The sequence below is a fragment of the Tubulanus polymorphus genome, chromosome 6 (genome assembly GCF_964204645.1).
Source record: "Tubulanus polymorphus chromosome 6, tnTubPoly1.2, whole genome shotgun sequence".
Lineage (NCBI taxonomy): Eukaryota > Metazoa > Nemertea > Palaeonemertea > Tubulaniformes > Tubulanidae > Tubulanus > Tubulanus polymorphus.
In genome coordinates, this window is record NC_134030.1 from 1927487 (window position 1) to 1944419 (window position 16933).

Consider the following 16933-nt stretch of genomic DNA (forward strand, 5'->3'; position numbering starts at 1 on the left):
ATCATTCATCCTACAGGACGATAGGTGTTTAGTGGAATCCCAGCAGCGGCTAAAGATGAACCTAATAAAAGCTCAACTCGGTCTAAATATAGTAATGCGTAATAATTATAGTTATACAGAGTGTTCAGGAAACGATGTTTTATTTCTGACAATTGAATCGACTAATGAGTAGAATATAGATACACTACTGATTAGTTTCAGATCTGAAAGTGAGCTCGATGCGGATCTAGGTAAGTTGGAAGACCAGGGTGAAAAGAAAAGGCATTTCTCGGATGATACAGCCACACCAAAGCCCACTGGTGGGGGTCCCTTCCTCAGAACAAGATATTTTAGAAAGTGAGTGTTTAATTTGCAGTAGGTTTCAATGAAATCTATCTTGATGATAAGAGCAACACGGAGGTTAGGACCCCGAGACCATTCCCAAATCTGTCCCTGATGCACTCTTGAGTCTTCTTACTTCACAAAATTCATCTCTTAAGATGGCCATTTTCAACTTAACCACTAAATAGTTCGCTCTTTGGTCAGAAATACACTCGTGTATTTTTCCCGGATACTCTGTGTAACATGAAGGCAAGCGCACACGTAATTGGGAGGCGCACACGTGAAGGGAGGCGCACTTGTGTTGTTGGTATGTAGCGGACGACCACACTGACCTTGGCCTTTTCGATCATTTCGATAAACTTCATGCGTTGAGATTCCTGTTTTCTTTGTCTTCGTTCCTGCAGTTCATGCATAAAAATGTCATCATGCGAGAGATATTTTGATTTGAAGCGGACGAACGAACGAACGCACGCACGCAGCCGAGAGATACATGCAGACATTTAAAAACACACGGGACGAAATCCATTGGAAATAAAAAGATGATCTCTAGTGTGAGATCGAAACGTCGTGTTCTTATATTTTAGATTGTTTCAATAAATGAATTCTCGAATTCTTTTAATTTGTAAATAGTGGGTTTTTATCTTATCATCTGTCCACCACATTTGAGTGTGGTTATCGTACCAAGATGGCGGATGAGTAAAATATCTGTTTCCGTTTTTGGATAGAAAATATTAATTTCTCGAAAGTGAAAGATGTTGAAATTTGAATGTATTCATGTTCGACGATGAAATAGATTCCAGTTTTTGACGAGTTCAAAATAATTTCTTGTTTTTTTCGCAAAAAAAACAACGTTTTTCGTCGTTTCGCTAAAAAAGTCCAAACGTCTGATTTACATTTTACAAATTCACTACACCGAAGGTATTTAAAATGATGGAATCACATTTAGAGAATACCGAGAGACAAAATCCAAACAAGAATTAGTTCGAATTCGTTTACACAACGTTACTGTTTCCATAATGGTGGAAAACGATGAACAGTTTTTTCTGTTTTTGATAAACCCTCATTTACTCAGAGACAGATATAGAGAGAGGGGAGAGAGGGGAGAGAGGGGAGAGGAGAGGGGTTATTAGAATCAATAACCCACAATCAGAAGAAGAATGATTGCGGATCTCGATTCTACTACCAGCTTTAGAAAGTCTAATCAATCTCAACAGGGAGACTGAGACTCTCTCTCTCTCTCTCTCTCACTCTCAACCTCTATCTACCTGTTTCTCTAAAACCACTAAACACCTCTGTATTTCTTCGCTCCAAGCAAATGAGGATTTATAGAAACATTTACAGCATGAACCTTTAGCAGCTTAAAGAGTTTTATAATGAAAGCCATGCAGGGGGGTCAGACGTATATCATGTTTTGAATTTCGATGCTATACTCAACATGTTTGTTAAAGAAATTCTGCCAAAAACTTAGTTAGAAAGTTTGATAAATTCATCTTCATAAATAGTTCTACTAGTTACTGGTATTAGTATCTATTTGTTAATGAAAGATTTATCTATAAAAGCAGTTACCGGTATATGAAAAAATCTGTATTAGAAGTAAGGGGAAAAGGCTAGTTACAGTGGAACCTTGTTATAACAAACTATCTGTTACGATGAACAGATTTTATGGTTCCCTGAAGTTTGTTGTATCAAGGTTCCACACTGTATATAGAACTATCCGTTATAACGAACAGATTTTCTGGTGCCCTGAAGTTCGTTGTAACGAGGTTCCGTTGTATGTACATATCCTGCATGGATTTCAAGATATCCAACGCACAACTGTAAGCAAGATTTGTATCATTCTATCTCTCACTTACTTGTTCTCTAATCTGCTGCTGAAATGATACATAATGACAAATGTTCCTTTCATGGTTTTCTGTTTTTTTATTGTTTGTTTCTGAAGGAAAACTAAAAACCTCACTCGCCGGGGAACCTGGAGGTCTCATATACGAGATCTAGACCCAGTTGCACAGTCAAGACCGGTCTCGCTTTAAGTTAGATCTATAGTTTAGAAAATGTAATGAGCTTAGACTGGTTTTATCTGAATTTGTGGTAAAATATGTGCATCAAATCACAAATGAACTAAGTATCAGTAAATATAATAGGACCTGGCTTCAGAGTGACCGTAGACAATGTGTGAGGGTGCAAACTACCCAAGCCGGTCAATTTTACTTGATTCAGGTCTGACTGTAGAGTTCAAGAACATGTCAGATCGCAGGACACAGAACTCAGCTCCACAGTTCGTGATTTAAACTTCACTTTGTTGGGTTAAAACATTGTAAACGAACTGATTCTAACGGTAAGAGAACTGTAGAACTGGATTCTGATGAATATTTAATCGATTGGCTCTCAATACCAGCAGAGTTTAAATCTGTCACGCTGTAGGTAGCACTATATCAGAGACTGAGGCAGTTATCATTATTTACCTCTAGTAATTGTTGAGCTCTCATTTCCCTCTCAATGCGTATCTGTTCTAAACGTTGCTGTCTTTCCTGTTCTTTATGATTCTTCAATTCTTCTCGTTGTTTCTTTCGTTCAAGTGCTGGAAATTATTAAACAACGATAAAAAATCTATCGTTATTTCATACGTTATATTCAGAACCAACATCAGCCGTATTCTTGAAGATGATTTGAAATGTTTATCAAACTACACTAGCTCAAGGAAACATTTCACTCTTTTTATTCTTAGTGTGCAGGGATTTTATATTATCCTTACAGCACGGACTCAGAATGTTTCATCAATGGTTATAATGAGGACAACATCAGTATTCCTGAAGATGACTATTAGGATAAAGTCGAAACGTTGATTTAACTACACTAGCTCAAGGAATACAGTATTCCCGAAGATGACTATTAGGATATAGTCGAAACGTTGAATAAACTACACTAGCTCAAGGAATACAGTATTCCTGAAGATGACTATTAGGATAAAGTCGAAACGTTGAATAAACTACACTAGCTCAAGGAATACAGTATTCCTGAAGATGACTATTAGGATAAAGTCGAAACGTTGAATAAACTACACTAGCTCAAGGAATACAGTATTCCTGAAGATGACTATTAGGATAAAGTCGAAACGTTGATCAAACTACACTAGTTCAAGGAATACAGTATTCCTGAAGATGACTATTAGGATAAAGTCGAAACGTTGATCAAACTACACTAGTTCAAGGAATACAGTATTCCTGAAGATGACTATTAGGATAAAGTCGAAACGTTGATCAAACTACACTAGCTCAAGGAAACATTTCAGATTTTATTTTCACATCATTAGTGTGGGACTTTATATGTAATCAACACAGCATGGACTCAGAGTGTGTTCATCAATGGTTTTTCACTGGAGTTCTGATTTCGTCAGCCAAAGTTCTCCAGAAGTCACCCTCTGCGTTACTAAGACCAGCGCCTACGGTTTGTTTAACTCTCCTGTTGTGTATATGCTACACATTCAGATGCAGCTATGTACTCTACAGATACAGATAACTATGATATTTTTACCTCTCATTTGTTTGGCTTTTTTCAACGATTCGTATTTCTGTAATTTCTCCAGGCGTTTTTTCGCTTTAATTTCCGCCGCTTTTTTGGCAATTTCTGAAACGCATGAATTACGCAGAATTAACGACGAAATATAGTCACTTACCGCAGTTAGAACAGTTCGAATACAATACCTTGTTGTTCGAGTTTTCGTTTTAATTTTGTCTCGCTGTAAGAGCAGCCCTCCCGCAGACCGACCAGTTTACGTTTTTTAGAAGATGATTTGTCAGTTTTTAGAGCGGTCAGCGCCGCCTGGTTTCGTGATAACATGAATCGTTCTGTCACCTCGGTTTCCGACAGTAATACATAGCCCTGCTGTAATACACATATGTAATACATTAATAAGTAGATACAGTTAGTTCTCTATGAGGTGTTGATGGTCTACAGGGTCCTGTTTTTACGAAAAGATTAAACTCCAATTTTTGGTTTTAATTGCTATTGGTTGGACCTCATGTTTTCAACGAGGATAACAATATTCAAACTTTACTGATTTTAGCTTAAACACTTTAATGAAAGTGGTTGGAAGATTGTTTATATGAACAGCCACTGGAATTTCCATAAAACTCCCAAGTTGTTATATATACAAGAACCAGAATCGAAACTTACAATTATGTACTTTTGATTCAAACAAAAATTCTGTAAATTCAACCGATCATTCGACTCTATCTATTTGGTTTTCAATTTCAAAATCAAGTCCCAATCAAATCAAATCATCCAATAAATAAGCGGGACAATCATTTTCGAGGATTGGTGGGGTTTGTAAAGAATAGATGAAGTTAGTAGTTAAATGAAAACCTACATTTTCTCGTAATTCTAAGAAATCACCGACGTTCACTCGCGGCCGGAACGTGAAGTTGTCTAACGTCAGATCAGTTATGTTGTTCTTCTCCAGATACTGAAATACAATACAATGAGATTCAGGATCTACTTAACTGCAACTATATTTGTGTCTGTTCATCATAAGGTACAATTGCATAACCATAAGAAAACCATAAGACTGGTATAAAGTTGTTAGTTTTTATATGGAAGCTAAATGAGTTTGAAAATGGTCTGAACTTGTTAGATGGGTTGTTGTTTTATAGAATCAAATAAGCTTAGACCGGTTGCAAGTTGTTAGATTGGTTATAGAACCAAAATGTGCCAAGACTGGTCGTATATCTTAGTTTTGACTCTGCAACTGGCCCAAGGGGCTAAATCTATAGACTATTGGTCTCATGTCTAAGCCACAACGGTGCAACTGACCTCTGACTACGAGTCAGGGTTAAAACTGAACTCTAAATGAACTGATAGTTAAGGAGAGGATGGGTTCAGATCTTACCCGCGTAACATCAGGATAAGTTCGTAGTTTTCTACTGCATGGAGTATGATAAATAACTTCACCCAATAATCCACCTCTAGAACTAACTGATTTAATTCTCGTCTCGCGGCGCCACCTATAAACAAACATAGCCATTACCGATACTGTATACACAGCCACAACCAGAAAATGGTGGCATTTTTGAACTGACACTACTATAAGCTCAATCATAGGGAGGGGCTGTTGAAAATGACAACGTACTTTACATATGACTCTCAATGGCTAAAAACTTCGAGAATAAAATAGACAATAGTTTATACGAACCCGTATTCTAATGGAATTCTTAACTCTGTTTCATCCAGTAACTTTCTACGTTTAGGTTTAACTACAATAAAACAGAAAGAGAGACAGAGATGAATAAATGGAATTCAGAGGTTAGGGGTAAAATAGCTCTAAAGTTGGTAACAGTTGCTTGATGGATAAATGCTGAAATGACAATTGAAATAACAGCTGCCCATCGATGCTCAGACAGGTAACCAATACTGACTGAGCTAGGCCACACGGCGTCTTCACAAGCAAAGATGAAATAGACATTAACCAGTGACATCTTTACACATTCACGATTCTAATGTAAAGAGTGTGAATTCAGACGCAGTCAGTTATAACTCACCCTCACGTTTACAATGGTTTGTCCACAAGTTAACTCTTACCAACAACTTTTGAGCAATTTCTTTTTAAGTTTTCCCTTTTTCTATATTTTCCTGGTTCCCTGAGTTTTCCAGGTCAGTGCCCCCCCCTGAATCTGCAACCTGTGATATCTTTAGTAGACATTCACCATTCTAATGTAAAGAGTGTGAATTCAGACACGGTCTGTTTTGAGAAACTCACCCTCAGCGTCGGAATGTTGATTATCGTCTTTTTTGTTGACTCGTTTTTTACGTTTCGGTTGTTTTTCAGTTCGTGTTTCACTCATCGAACGGTCGGAACTACTTTCACCCGATTCACTTGAACTATCGCCAGAATCGGATTCTGAAAATATAATTACGCGATATTATTACGATATTATTACAATTTTAGCACGTTTGCTGTCACTGTGATTATACAGCGCTGCCCCCTATTGCCACTAAGAGTATACCAGTTATTGGCAATCAAACTGTTACATGGACAGCTGTTGTTCAAAACTGACCATTGGGAATTGAGAATGAAACAAGAGTTTGTTAACATTGCCAACCAATCAGATTCCAAGATGGATCGGCTATGAGATGTCTCATAGTGGCAATGATGGCTGAACTGGAACTATGAGATATAGTGGCAATGATGGTTGAACTGGAACTATGAGATATCTCATAGTGGCAATGATGGCAGAACTGGAACTATGAGATATCTCATAGTGGCAATGATGGCTGAACTGTAACTATGAGATATCTCATAGTGGCAATGATGGCTGAACTGGAACTATGAGATATCTCATAGTGGCAATGATGGAAGAACTGGAACTATGAGATATCTCGTAGTGGCAATGATGGCTGAACTGGAACTATGAGATATCTCGTAGTGGCAATGATGGCTGAACTGGAACTATGAGATATCTCGTAGTGGCAATGATGGCTGAACTGGAACTATGAGATATCTCGTAGTGGCAATGATGGCTGAACTGTAACTATGAGATATCTCATAGTGGCAATGATGGCTGAACTGGAACTATGAGATATCTCATAGTGGCAATGATGGAAGAACTGGAACTATGAGATATCTCGTAGTGGCAATGATGGCTGAACTGGAACTATGAGATATCTCGTAGTGGCAATGATGGCTGAACTGGAACTATGAGATATCTCGTAGTGGCAATGATGGCTGAACTGGAACTATGAGATATCTCGTAGTGGCAATGATGGCTGAACTGTAACTATGAGATATCTCGTAGTGGCAATGATGGAAGAACTGGAACTATGAGATATCTCGTAGTGGCAATGATGGCTGAACTGGAACTATGAGATATCTCGTAGTGGCAATGATGGCTGAACTGGAACTATGAGATATCTCATAGTGGCAATGATGGAAGAACTGGAACTATGAGATATCTCGTAGTGGCAATGATGGCTGAACTGGAACTATGAGATATCTCGTAGTGGCAATGATGGCTGAACTGGAACTATAAGATATCTCGTAGTGGCAATGATGGTTGAACTGGAACTATGAGATATCTCATAGCTGTTTTAATTTTAAGATGTAAGCAAGAGGACGGGTTACTACCTGAATTTCCTGATCTCTCTTCATCCTGTTTAGACTTGTCTTTATTTGATGTTTTTCCCTGAAATCGTAAAATTTTCGACATAAACATCACAACAATATCAATCAATCAATCGATCGATCAATCAACCAATCAACCAATTGATCAATCATTCAATCAATCCATTTTTGTTGGGTTGAAGAAAGTTGAAAAAAGAGAGGAATAGATAACACAAAAGAGATGAAGTTTAGCAGCAGAAAGTGCACAGATTTATCACTATCACTGATCCTAAGTGTAAGTTGTGGTCAACTTTTATAATCGGATGGATTTATGTGGCATGTGAAACTAAACCATTCATTGACTACACTGACCCCTTTGGTCCTTACTAGAGCCCAACACACTGACCATCGCTGACCCTTAACTGACCATCGCTGACCCTTACTGACCCAACATCTAGGATTATTAGGTAATTAAAGTCCTCAAACTCTGTATAGGTAGGCAGGACAGTTGCAGCTTTGTCTTGAAACAAAAACGTATCTCGGGAAAGTTCTTTCAAGTCATCTTAGTTTATCCAGTAGGATAACTTTTAGACTTTGCCAGAATCATTTTCACACATGCTTGAATAGTTTCGAAACAAAGAACAGACGTGTATGACCATATATGAAGGGAGGTGGGGGCAGTGGGAGCTGTGGGGGTGGTGGGAGCTTACAGTTTTAGAAACTGTCGCCGTAACTTGTGACACTGACGTCTTTTGTTGTTGTTGTTGTTGTTTAAGTTTCTGTTGTTTTTTTAAAGCATCTGTCTCTGCTTTCCTCGCCAGTTTCAGTTGTAACTGTTGCTGTTTTATTTGAGCTTCCAGGTGAATCTTCAATTCTTCTTGTTGACGTTTCTGCTCCTAACCGAGAAATGATCAATCAATCAAAGGCTTTTTAAACCCCGCCCCCCCGTACACACACCGGGCGCTTGCGATTATCGTCTATGATTTGTGGTGTAAAAACTGTGCGTTGTAAGCGAGAAAGAGTTAACAACATCAAATTCATGAAGCCAAACACAACATCAAATACCATCGATTACCAGAAACCACCGGAGCCTGTCTTCGGATAATACCAGGATTTATAGACTAGCGTTGACTTGAACTCAGGGTTCAAAGTCGCGCAGTTATCATTTATATATAAGACCTGTCTAAGACAATCTTAGCTCTATAGCTGATCTAACAACATAAGACCAGTCTAAGTTCATTTTGGTTCGATAGCCAATTTTACAACTCAGAACTAGATTTAAGACCACTTTTGGACTTAAAGTTATGACTGTACAGCCCATAGGACTGTACAGCTCATACTGACCCACAGGTAACTCGCACTTACTCAACTTTTGGAATGACCTAAATAACAACTGTGCAACTGAGCCCAGGGGCCAGTTGCACAGTCGTGACTTAAGTCCACAAGTGGTCTTAAATCTTTAGACTGGTCTTAAGTTGTTAGATTGGTTATAGAACTAAGTTGGTCTTAGACTGGTCTTAAGTCTAAGCCATGATTATGCAACCGGCCCCAGGACCTCAGTAACCCTTGTCTATAAAACCGGCTACTTCCTCTACCCCTCAATCTACCTCCCTCTAATCGGGGTAACCCTTCCATCAATTCCAAGTATGTTCATTTCAGCGCCGTTGTTTCAGCCTACCTTCATCTGAGCCTCAAGCATTTGTTGTTGGAGAACCCATGTTTTAGGTTTACGACCTCGTTTCTTTGGTTGAGGAGTCAATACTGAATGAAAGCCGGGTGTTAAACACCAGGTCGGGTCAAATAATCCGTCGCTAACGTCTATATACGACCCTGATTCTTTCTTTGTTAAATCTAACGGTGATGTTTGAGACGAGATGGCTGCTTGATCGGAACTAGTAGAGTTTTCATTCCTCCGTTTGTTTTTCTTTCGATCGCGTTGTTCTTTTTTCTTTAAAAAGTGGTTTAAAAAGCGGAGAAAAAAATTTTTCCCGTTACAAAAATGACGATGATGACCTTTTGTTTTACTCATGTCCTGGACCCGGCTGCTCAGGAGAGTCTCAGGAGAGTTCAAACATTGAAAATACAAAACTAATTCAAAAGTGGAGCCGAATTGAACCAAAACCCGTGAAACAGGGTCCAGAGAACTGGTTCCAGTTCCACAGTTTTGTCCTTGTTTGACTCTATAGAGTTCAAATATGTTCCATTTTAACTCTAGTTTCAAACTCTTGAGAACTAGGGTTAAGATTTATCACCAAACAGTTATGAATTTGGAATCAATTTTGATAAAACAAGAGGTTTCAAACCATTTATGACTGAACACCCCGCCCCCTCACATCAACACCACCAGCAGACAACAATATATCCACAATTAAACACAAAACTATCCACCACAAAAACTCGATCAAAACATTCAACAAAAATTTGAAAAAAAAATAGATCATCAACAAACAAAGGAAAAAACCTTCCTTTTACTCTAGGAATAAATACTCTGTTTATAACGTTACTTTACGCGGCAACTTTGTTGGCAATTGAAAAAATATTTTGAAAAACTTGACCCAATATTTCACACTGCGTGAAACTGAAGCGAAATGGAAAAAAAAACTCATATCTCGACTTAAAAACTAATGCATTTAAAAAGAAAGAGAATTTAGAAAGTGAAGACGTCGCGGATTGTGGAGAAATGAAAAATAATCTAAGTGAAAGTTTGAAATTGAAGTCTGCTGATGAGAGATGAGAGATTGGAGTAATCAAGAATAAATAGATGCATTAGTTAGAACTGAATCCACTTCCACAGTTCCACAGTTACAGTTTGACTCAGTTATACAGTTTGACTCAAAAGAGCTGAAATTACAATGTAGTCTATTTCCAATGCTCGGAGTCAAATCGTAATTCACAACCAGTAGAACTGGATCTACAGTTATTTTCATGAGTTCAATCATTAAATGTGATCAAATCGGATCTATGAATGATTTGAGGCAAGATAAAATTAACTCATTGAATTTCCGCTATGACCTGGACCCAGTTCCACAGTCGTGAGTTAGAGTTAACTCTGAGTTAAGGTTAGTTCATTTTCAATTAGTTAACTCAGAGTTAAATCTTAACTCATAACTGTGGAACTGGACCCTGTAGAACAGTAGAACTGGGTTCTGGGCTTGAATAGAATACAGAGTTATATAAGAGTTAATAGAATATCGATATTTCTTGAATTGTTTAAACTACCGGGCACTAATCGTTGTTTTTTACAAATCACGATTATTCGACCATATAACATACCTTTTCCTCTACGTTGTCATTATCGTTTTCATTATCCTTCTCATCCTCTTCGCTGCTCAGTTCGCTCGGTGTATCCATACTTAAACTTCCCGAACTGATGTCGGAATCGCTTTCGGAACCTTGTTCGACGACAGCGCCACCGCACTATACACGCGTAATACAACAAATAATCAATAGTTCTCTATTAGAATCTAATTCTGGGGCCAGTTGCACAGTCGTGACTTAAGTCCACAAGTGGTCTTAAATCTTAAGACTGATCTTAAGTTGTTAGATTGGCTATAGAACTAAGTTGGTCTTAGACTGGTCTTAAGTCTAAGCCATGACTATGCAACCGGCCCCTGAACTCTTTCAGCACAGACTTATCAGTACTGGACCCAGTTCCACAGTTGTGAGTTAAGATTCAACTCATCAAAAATGAATTGATTTTAACCCAGAGTTAACTCACAACTGTGGAACTGGTCCCTGGGGCCGGTTGCATAGTCATGGCTTAGACTAAAGACCAGTCTAAGACCAACTTAGTTCTATAGCCGATCTAACAGCTTAAAGACTAGTCTTAAGATTTAAGACCACTTTTGGACTTAAGTCACGACTATGCAACTGGCCCCGTGTTCTGTAGTTAGAGTATAGGTCAGTATTATTTACCTTACTCGAGGAGTATTGAACAGTGTTTTTAGAATCAGGGCTACTGCTGCTGGTCGGTATTTTAGGAATGGTCATTATAACCGGAGTCGGAATGCCGGAGTTTGCCGTCGCCGCGGCGACGTTCGGTTTCCGTCCTCGTTTACTGTTAGACGACTGAAAATTCAAAATTCAAATTTTCAAATGAAGAATTCTTAAAAATTATGTTTTAAGTCGTATTTTACTGTAGATACCTTGTCTTTGTTACCGGTTGCCTTGGTTACGCTACTCGACTTCGTGGTCGTCATGACCGTTGTCGTCGCTGTTGTCATGGAAACGGCTGATGGAGGATGAACCGGCGGTGATGATGATGATTTGTTCGATAACGACAGTTGATTGACGGCTAATGCTGAGGATGAAACCGGTGATGACGATGACGGAGAAGATGACGGTAAAAATAAACCTGAAAAAATGAGAGAAAATATCGTAATCAGTGATGATTTTAATTTCTGACACTTTCAAACTAGTCTAATTGATATCTTTAATTGTAGAAGTTTTCAACTAAAATGAGATTAATTTGAAATCATCGAAAAATCGTAGTTCAATTGAAAATGAACCAGAAATTTTTCTGATTTTGTGAGAATTTTGATAATTTTTGGGAAGTAGAAACTTCTCTCAAACAGTAGTTGTAGAGTCAGGTCTGAACTTTAAATACAGTAGACTCAACGCGGGTTGGATATTTACGGGCAGGAAATAGTTCATGTCACTTGAGAGTGATATCAGTGAGTTACATAGTATAGTTGAGAGCCAACTCAAGTCAGATTTATTCTAGATTTTTCATTTCAGTTAAACAGTGATTTCTGAGTTAAAAAGTTATCTCTAAGTTACAGAGTTATCTTTGAGTTAAACAATTATCTCTGAGTTAAACAGTTATCTCTGAGTTAAACTGTTATCTCTGAGTTAAACAGTTATCTCTGAGTTAAACAGTTATCTCTGAACTAAACAGTTATCTCTGAGTTTAACAGTTATCTCTGAGTTAAACAGTTATCTCTGAGTTAAACAGTTAACTCTGAGTTAAACTGTTATCTCTGAGTTAAACAGTTATCTCTGAGTTAAACAGTGATCTCTGAACTAAACAGTTATCTCTGAGTTTAACAGTTATCTCTGAGTTAAACAGTTATCTCTGAGTTAAACAGTTAACTCTGAGTTAAACTGTTATCTCTGAGTTAAACAGTTATCTCTGAGTTAAACAGTTAACTCTGAGTTAAACAGTTATCTCTGAGTTTAACAGTTATCTCTGAGTTAAACAGTTATCTCTGAGTTAAACAGTTAACTCTGAGTTAAACTGTTATCTCTGAGTTTAACAGTTATCTCTGAGTTAAACAGTTTTCTCTGAGTTACAGAGTTATCTCTGAGTTAAACAGTTATCTCTGAGTTAAACTGTTATCTCTGAGTTAAACAGTTATCTCTGAGTTCAATGTTTATCTATGAGTTGTGTAGAGCCTACAGTAAAATTTTCTCTGATTTTCAGTTTTCCAATATTTTATTTCTCATTTGAATCAATAAAAAACGTTATACATTCCAGCAGCAGATACAAAACAATAGATTAAGAGAGAATATGAATACATCAAGAGTCTGCATGCATTAAAATGATAAACATCAGTTAGAGAGGGAGAAGGGAGGGAGAAGGGAGGGAGAGAGATAGATCAGAAAACATGCAGCAGTTACAAACAGCGAAGAAATCATTAATTTTCATATATACACAACACTTTCAAGTAAATATGGGAACTGATTATGAATCAGTATCAGTAATAAGGGTGGAGTTAATGCTTTAAACGTTCATTCGTATCAGATACAAGAAATAAAACAGGCCAGAGATGAAGTCATTATCAGTCCTCTTTCAGTTCCACAGTTGTGAGTCCACTATGAGACTTCATTTTCAAAGATTTAACTCAGATTTGAATTTTAACGCTCAGAACTGTTGAACTGGATATCGCGAAGAGCTGGCACTGAATTCCTCAATCCTGATGATGATAGTGGTAACAATGTTCTACTATAGTACCAACAGTTCACAGTTCCAGGGTTCAATTTGACTGACTTAATCTTGTAGTTAAAGAGACAAATGTTAACCCTAGAACTGTGGAAACTGAGTCCTGGTCTACTACATCTTATTGTGGCAAAGTCACAAGATACTACAGGTCAAATCCCTGCCGAGGGAGGAACGTGGCAGTCTCATAACGCCAAGTTCAAATCCCTGTTGAGAGAGGAACATTGCAGAGTCCCGAGACGGCATCAGGTTCCTTTGCAGTCTGTTATGGTAGGCTTTTGCACATTGAACCGAGTTGGAATTTGGAATGAGGAACTTAAGACTGGATATAATTCTAACCAATACAAAAACAATAATAGATATAAAACTTGTACACATTACAAAATGAAAGGAATACAAATATCTATCTGTACACTTCGTTTGATAAATAGAGGTTTTTAAAAATACTAAATCTATCAAGACCGACACAAGTTTACACAGTAAAAGGGGGTAAGAATAGTATCTGAGAAACAGATAGAGAAAAGTTACAGTTATATATATATATATATACATCATGATCATCTATTCTCAGTTATAAATAATCCCTCAATTATGATATCTCAAAGTTTATCTTAATCTGAAAGTTTTTAGGTTTAACTAATATCATCAATTAGACAGGTTTTATTTGAACACATTCCACCGGCCGCTTCTATCAGGTTTACTGATTACGCCATTCCGGGATAGAGGATATTCTAGTTGAAACTAACGTGTCAGAAGAGAATTCCAGATTGGTTAAGACTGGCAAGTGAGGGGCTGAAGTTGCTGAAAAGTTGGTTAAAGATAACCGGTGGATGAACCGTAGTAACAATACAATTTCAATGGTCACTATGTCAACCATCCACTGTGCTGATTTACTCTAAACAACTTTTCAGTAACCGCAGCCCCTGAAAGATAAACTTTGAAATATCAACAATTTCGAGATAATTCATTTTGATCGACGTTGAGGTCTTACTTTGAGGAGTTGCTACGTGCGCCGATTGTTGCAGTAACGTATTGAATCCGAACAGGTCGGTTACAGCAGACGTATTGTTAGAATACGACGACGATGACGTAGGTGGCGACATAATCGATAAACCTAAACTACCCGTGAAATAGTCACCGGTTGCCGCCGATGAGCCGGTCGCCGCTGCTGCTGCTGTACCAGTCGAACCAGCTGCAGCCATTCTACGAGCGTGCTCAGATGCTAAGCGCCACCAATCAGCGCCACCTATATTGTACATTAACCGTTAATCATTCTTTTCTCTTATATTTGTGGCTTATGTCGGGATATGCAGGGGGTACCGGCTCTTACCACCAGATGGCGCAACTATTTTTATATTCATTTTCAATGCAATTTGAACTTGATATTTTGTCTTCCAAATCTGATAATCATCGGAGATAGATACACAATCCACTTTATCAATCAGTGCAAAGACGAACTCAATGAACTTAAATACATTTCTGAGAAGTATGATTTTTTTAGGGTAGAATATAAAATTAGCCAAAGTATTCCTGAAGATTGACTATTAGGATATTATAGGTTGAAACATTGAAATAAACCAAATATCGTTTTAGGCGGCCCTCAGATTCTTTCCATTTCTCAACCGTATTGATTCAACAATAGAGGAATCTGTATTGATTCATTCAAGTTAATGATCCAGGTACTAGTCATCGGTTTAGTCATTTAACACTAGATGGCAGCACGCGTTCTATCAGAGTAATAAATGTAACAGACATTAAAGACAATTTGTGTCGAAGCTAGCTGGCGAACATTCCTCTCTCCCTCTCTCTCTCTCCCTGCCGCTTATCTTTGCATTTATATATGACATGACACAGATGACACATCACCATGGAAACAACTAGGATTCTGAGGCAATTTAATATCTGAAAGTGATGCCGGCAAAAACAGAATAACCTGCACTGAATCGCATAGTCAATTACTTCAGTTTATAGCATTATCAGTGCTTTCTATTAGACATCATCGGTTAGTACATAATATCTCTCCCTCTCTCCCTATCTTTATTAACAGTCATCTTATGTTAGCGTCCGTTTACCGGGCCTGGACAAACGCACATATACACATACCCACCCCTGGACCAAACCCTGGGCATACTCCCGGCCACATTCCTGGACACAAACAACTTGCTTTAACTTGACAGGTTTCACAGTTCTCAGTAGGTTTTAGTTGATCTCAAACTCTAGTCATTATACTTCTATAAGATCCTCAAAATTTCCCTTCAGATTTTACTTAACCATTCATGAAGATCTAAGCCATTGGAATCATTTTTTTAAAACAAACACTCCTAGTTTTTCAGGCAAAAAATTGAATGTAAAATATATCTATCATTTAAACAGCTAGGGATGAATCAAGATGGAAGCACAAGGAGCTCATGCTCCCGTCACAATTTTTCTGCGCTCAACAGGGACTCGTCACAATTGATAGTGAATGAATAAAATCAGTATCAATGACCAACACCAGTATCCCTGTATAATAAAAGAAACAAGAGTGCCACAACTAATCGTCTACGTGAAAATGACCTTTCCTATTCAATTCTAATTCAATCGACTGTAATTCCAAAAATTCTCAACCGATTCACATGAAATCAGCTTTAATACAAACTAGAAAACTTTCTGCTTCCAACGAGCCTTTAACCACCACTCTACGACAAATATCTCACAACGAAATCACTGTTTATTTACGGGAGATAGCTCAAAATGGAGGTGTACAGATTCTATGGTGGACAGCAAAGATGGCAGTTTTTTTAACTTCAGGCAGGTTTTATTCATTCACTATTAATTGTGACAAGTCCCTGTATATTATTCAGGGACAATTCTTCACCTGTAACTCAAGGGGAGGAAGGGGAGGAGTTTACACTTAGCCTTATATTGTTTTTATTGTCATCACACGAGTTCCTGGAAATTGTATTAAAAATCATTTAAATTTCCAAACATTTCTCAACATCCGTTTTGACTACGCGGACGCTTAACTCGCCAGTTCTAATAGTTTCATCAGCTCGTGCTGCCCCCTGCTGGATGTGCCTGGTATAATACTGACCTGTAGTAGAATTAAGACCAGCTGTAAACGGTGTTTGTAAACCGGTATTAAACGCGTCGAGCGATCCTAGAGCCAGCGCAGGTGACAGAGTAGGAAACAGCGGAGGTCGTCCTAACATCGAGAATGCAGTCGGTAGATGAGATAGATGAGAGAATGGATTAGCCGCTGCTGCTGAGGTTACTGAACTGAATGGAAGATGACCTGTAAATACATTTAATTATATGAATAATTATTTAGAGATGATTAGAGGGGAGGGGTGTGCCCTATACCCGCGACCAGTTTTAAAGTTCTTGACTCAGTTAGTAATGGTTATCATTAATCGGTTTATTTTTGATTAGTCGACTCAAAAAATCACAATTCTAAACTGCCAACTGTGGACTGTGGATCCAGTCCACAGTTCAGGATCCAGTTCCACAGTTCTGGACCCAGCTTCACAGAAGGACTCGGTTCTCGTTCTGGACCAGTTGCACAGTTAAGGACTCAGTTCAACAGTTCTGGACCCAGTTCC

The 16933-nt window shown here is 38.1% G+C and overlaps 1 protein-coding gene across 1 annotated transcript in view; it reads right to left on the reverse strand.

The window, feature by feature from the left end:
- LOC141907146 (bromodomain adjacent to zinc finger domain protein 2B-like) overlaps positions 1 to 16933 on the reverse strand; it is a 35656-nt gene that overhangs the window by 16551 nt on the left and 2172 nt on the right. The window contains 16 exon segments of the mRNA XM_074796721.1: positions 654 to 719; positions 2784 to 2899; positions 3853 to 3945; positions 4023 to 4203; positions 4688 to 4783; positions 5207 to 5321; positions 5510 to 5570; positions 6074 to 6214; positions 7439 to 7496; positions 8125 to 8310; positions 9093 to 9362; positions 10688 to 10831; positions 11330 to 11482; positions 11560 to 11768; positions 14344 to 14598; positions 16426 to 16626. Coding sequence (XP_074652822.1) covers positions 654 to 719; positions 2784 to 2899; positions 3853 to 3945; positions 4023 to 4203; positions 4688 to 4783; positions 5207 to 5321; positions 5510 to 5570; positions 6074 to 6214; positions 7439 to 7496; positions 8125 to 8310; positions 9093 to 9362; positions 10688 to 10831; positions 11330 to 11482; positions 11560 to 11768; positions 14344 to 14598; positions 16426 to 16626 — 2345 coding nt within the window.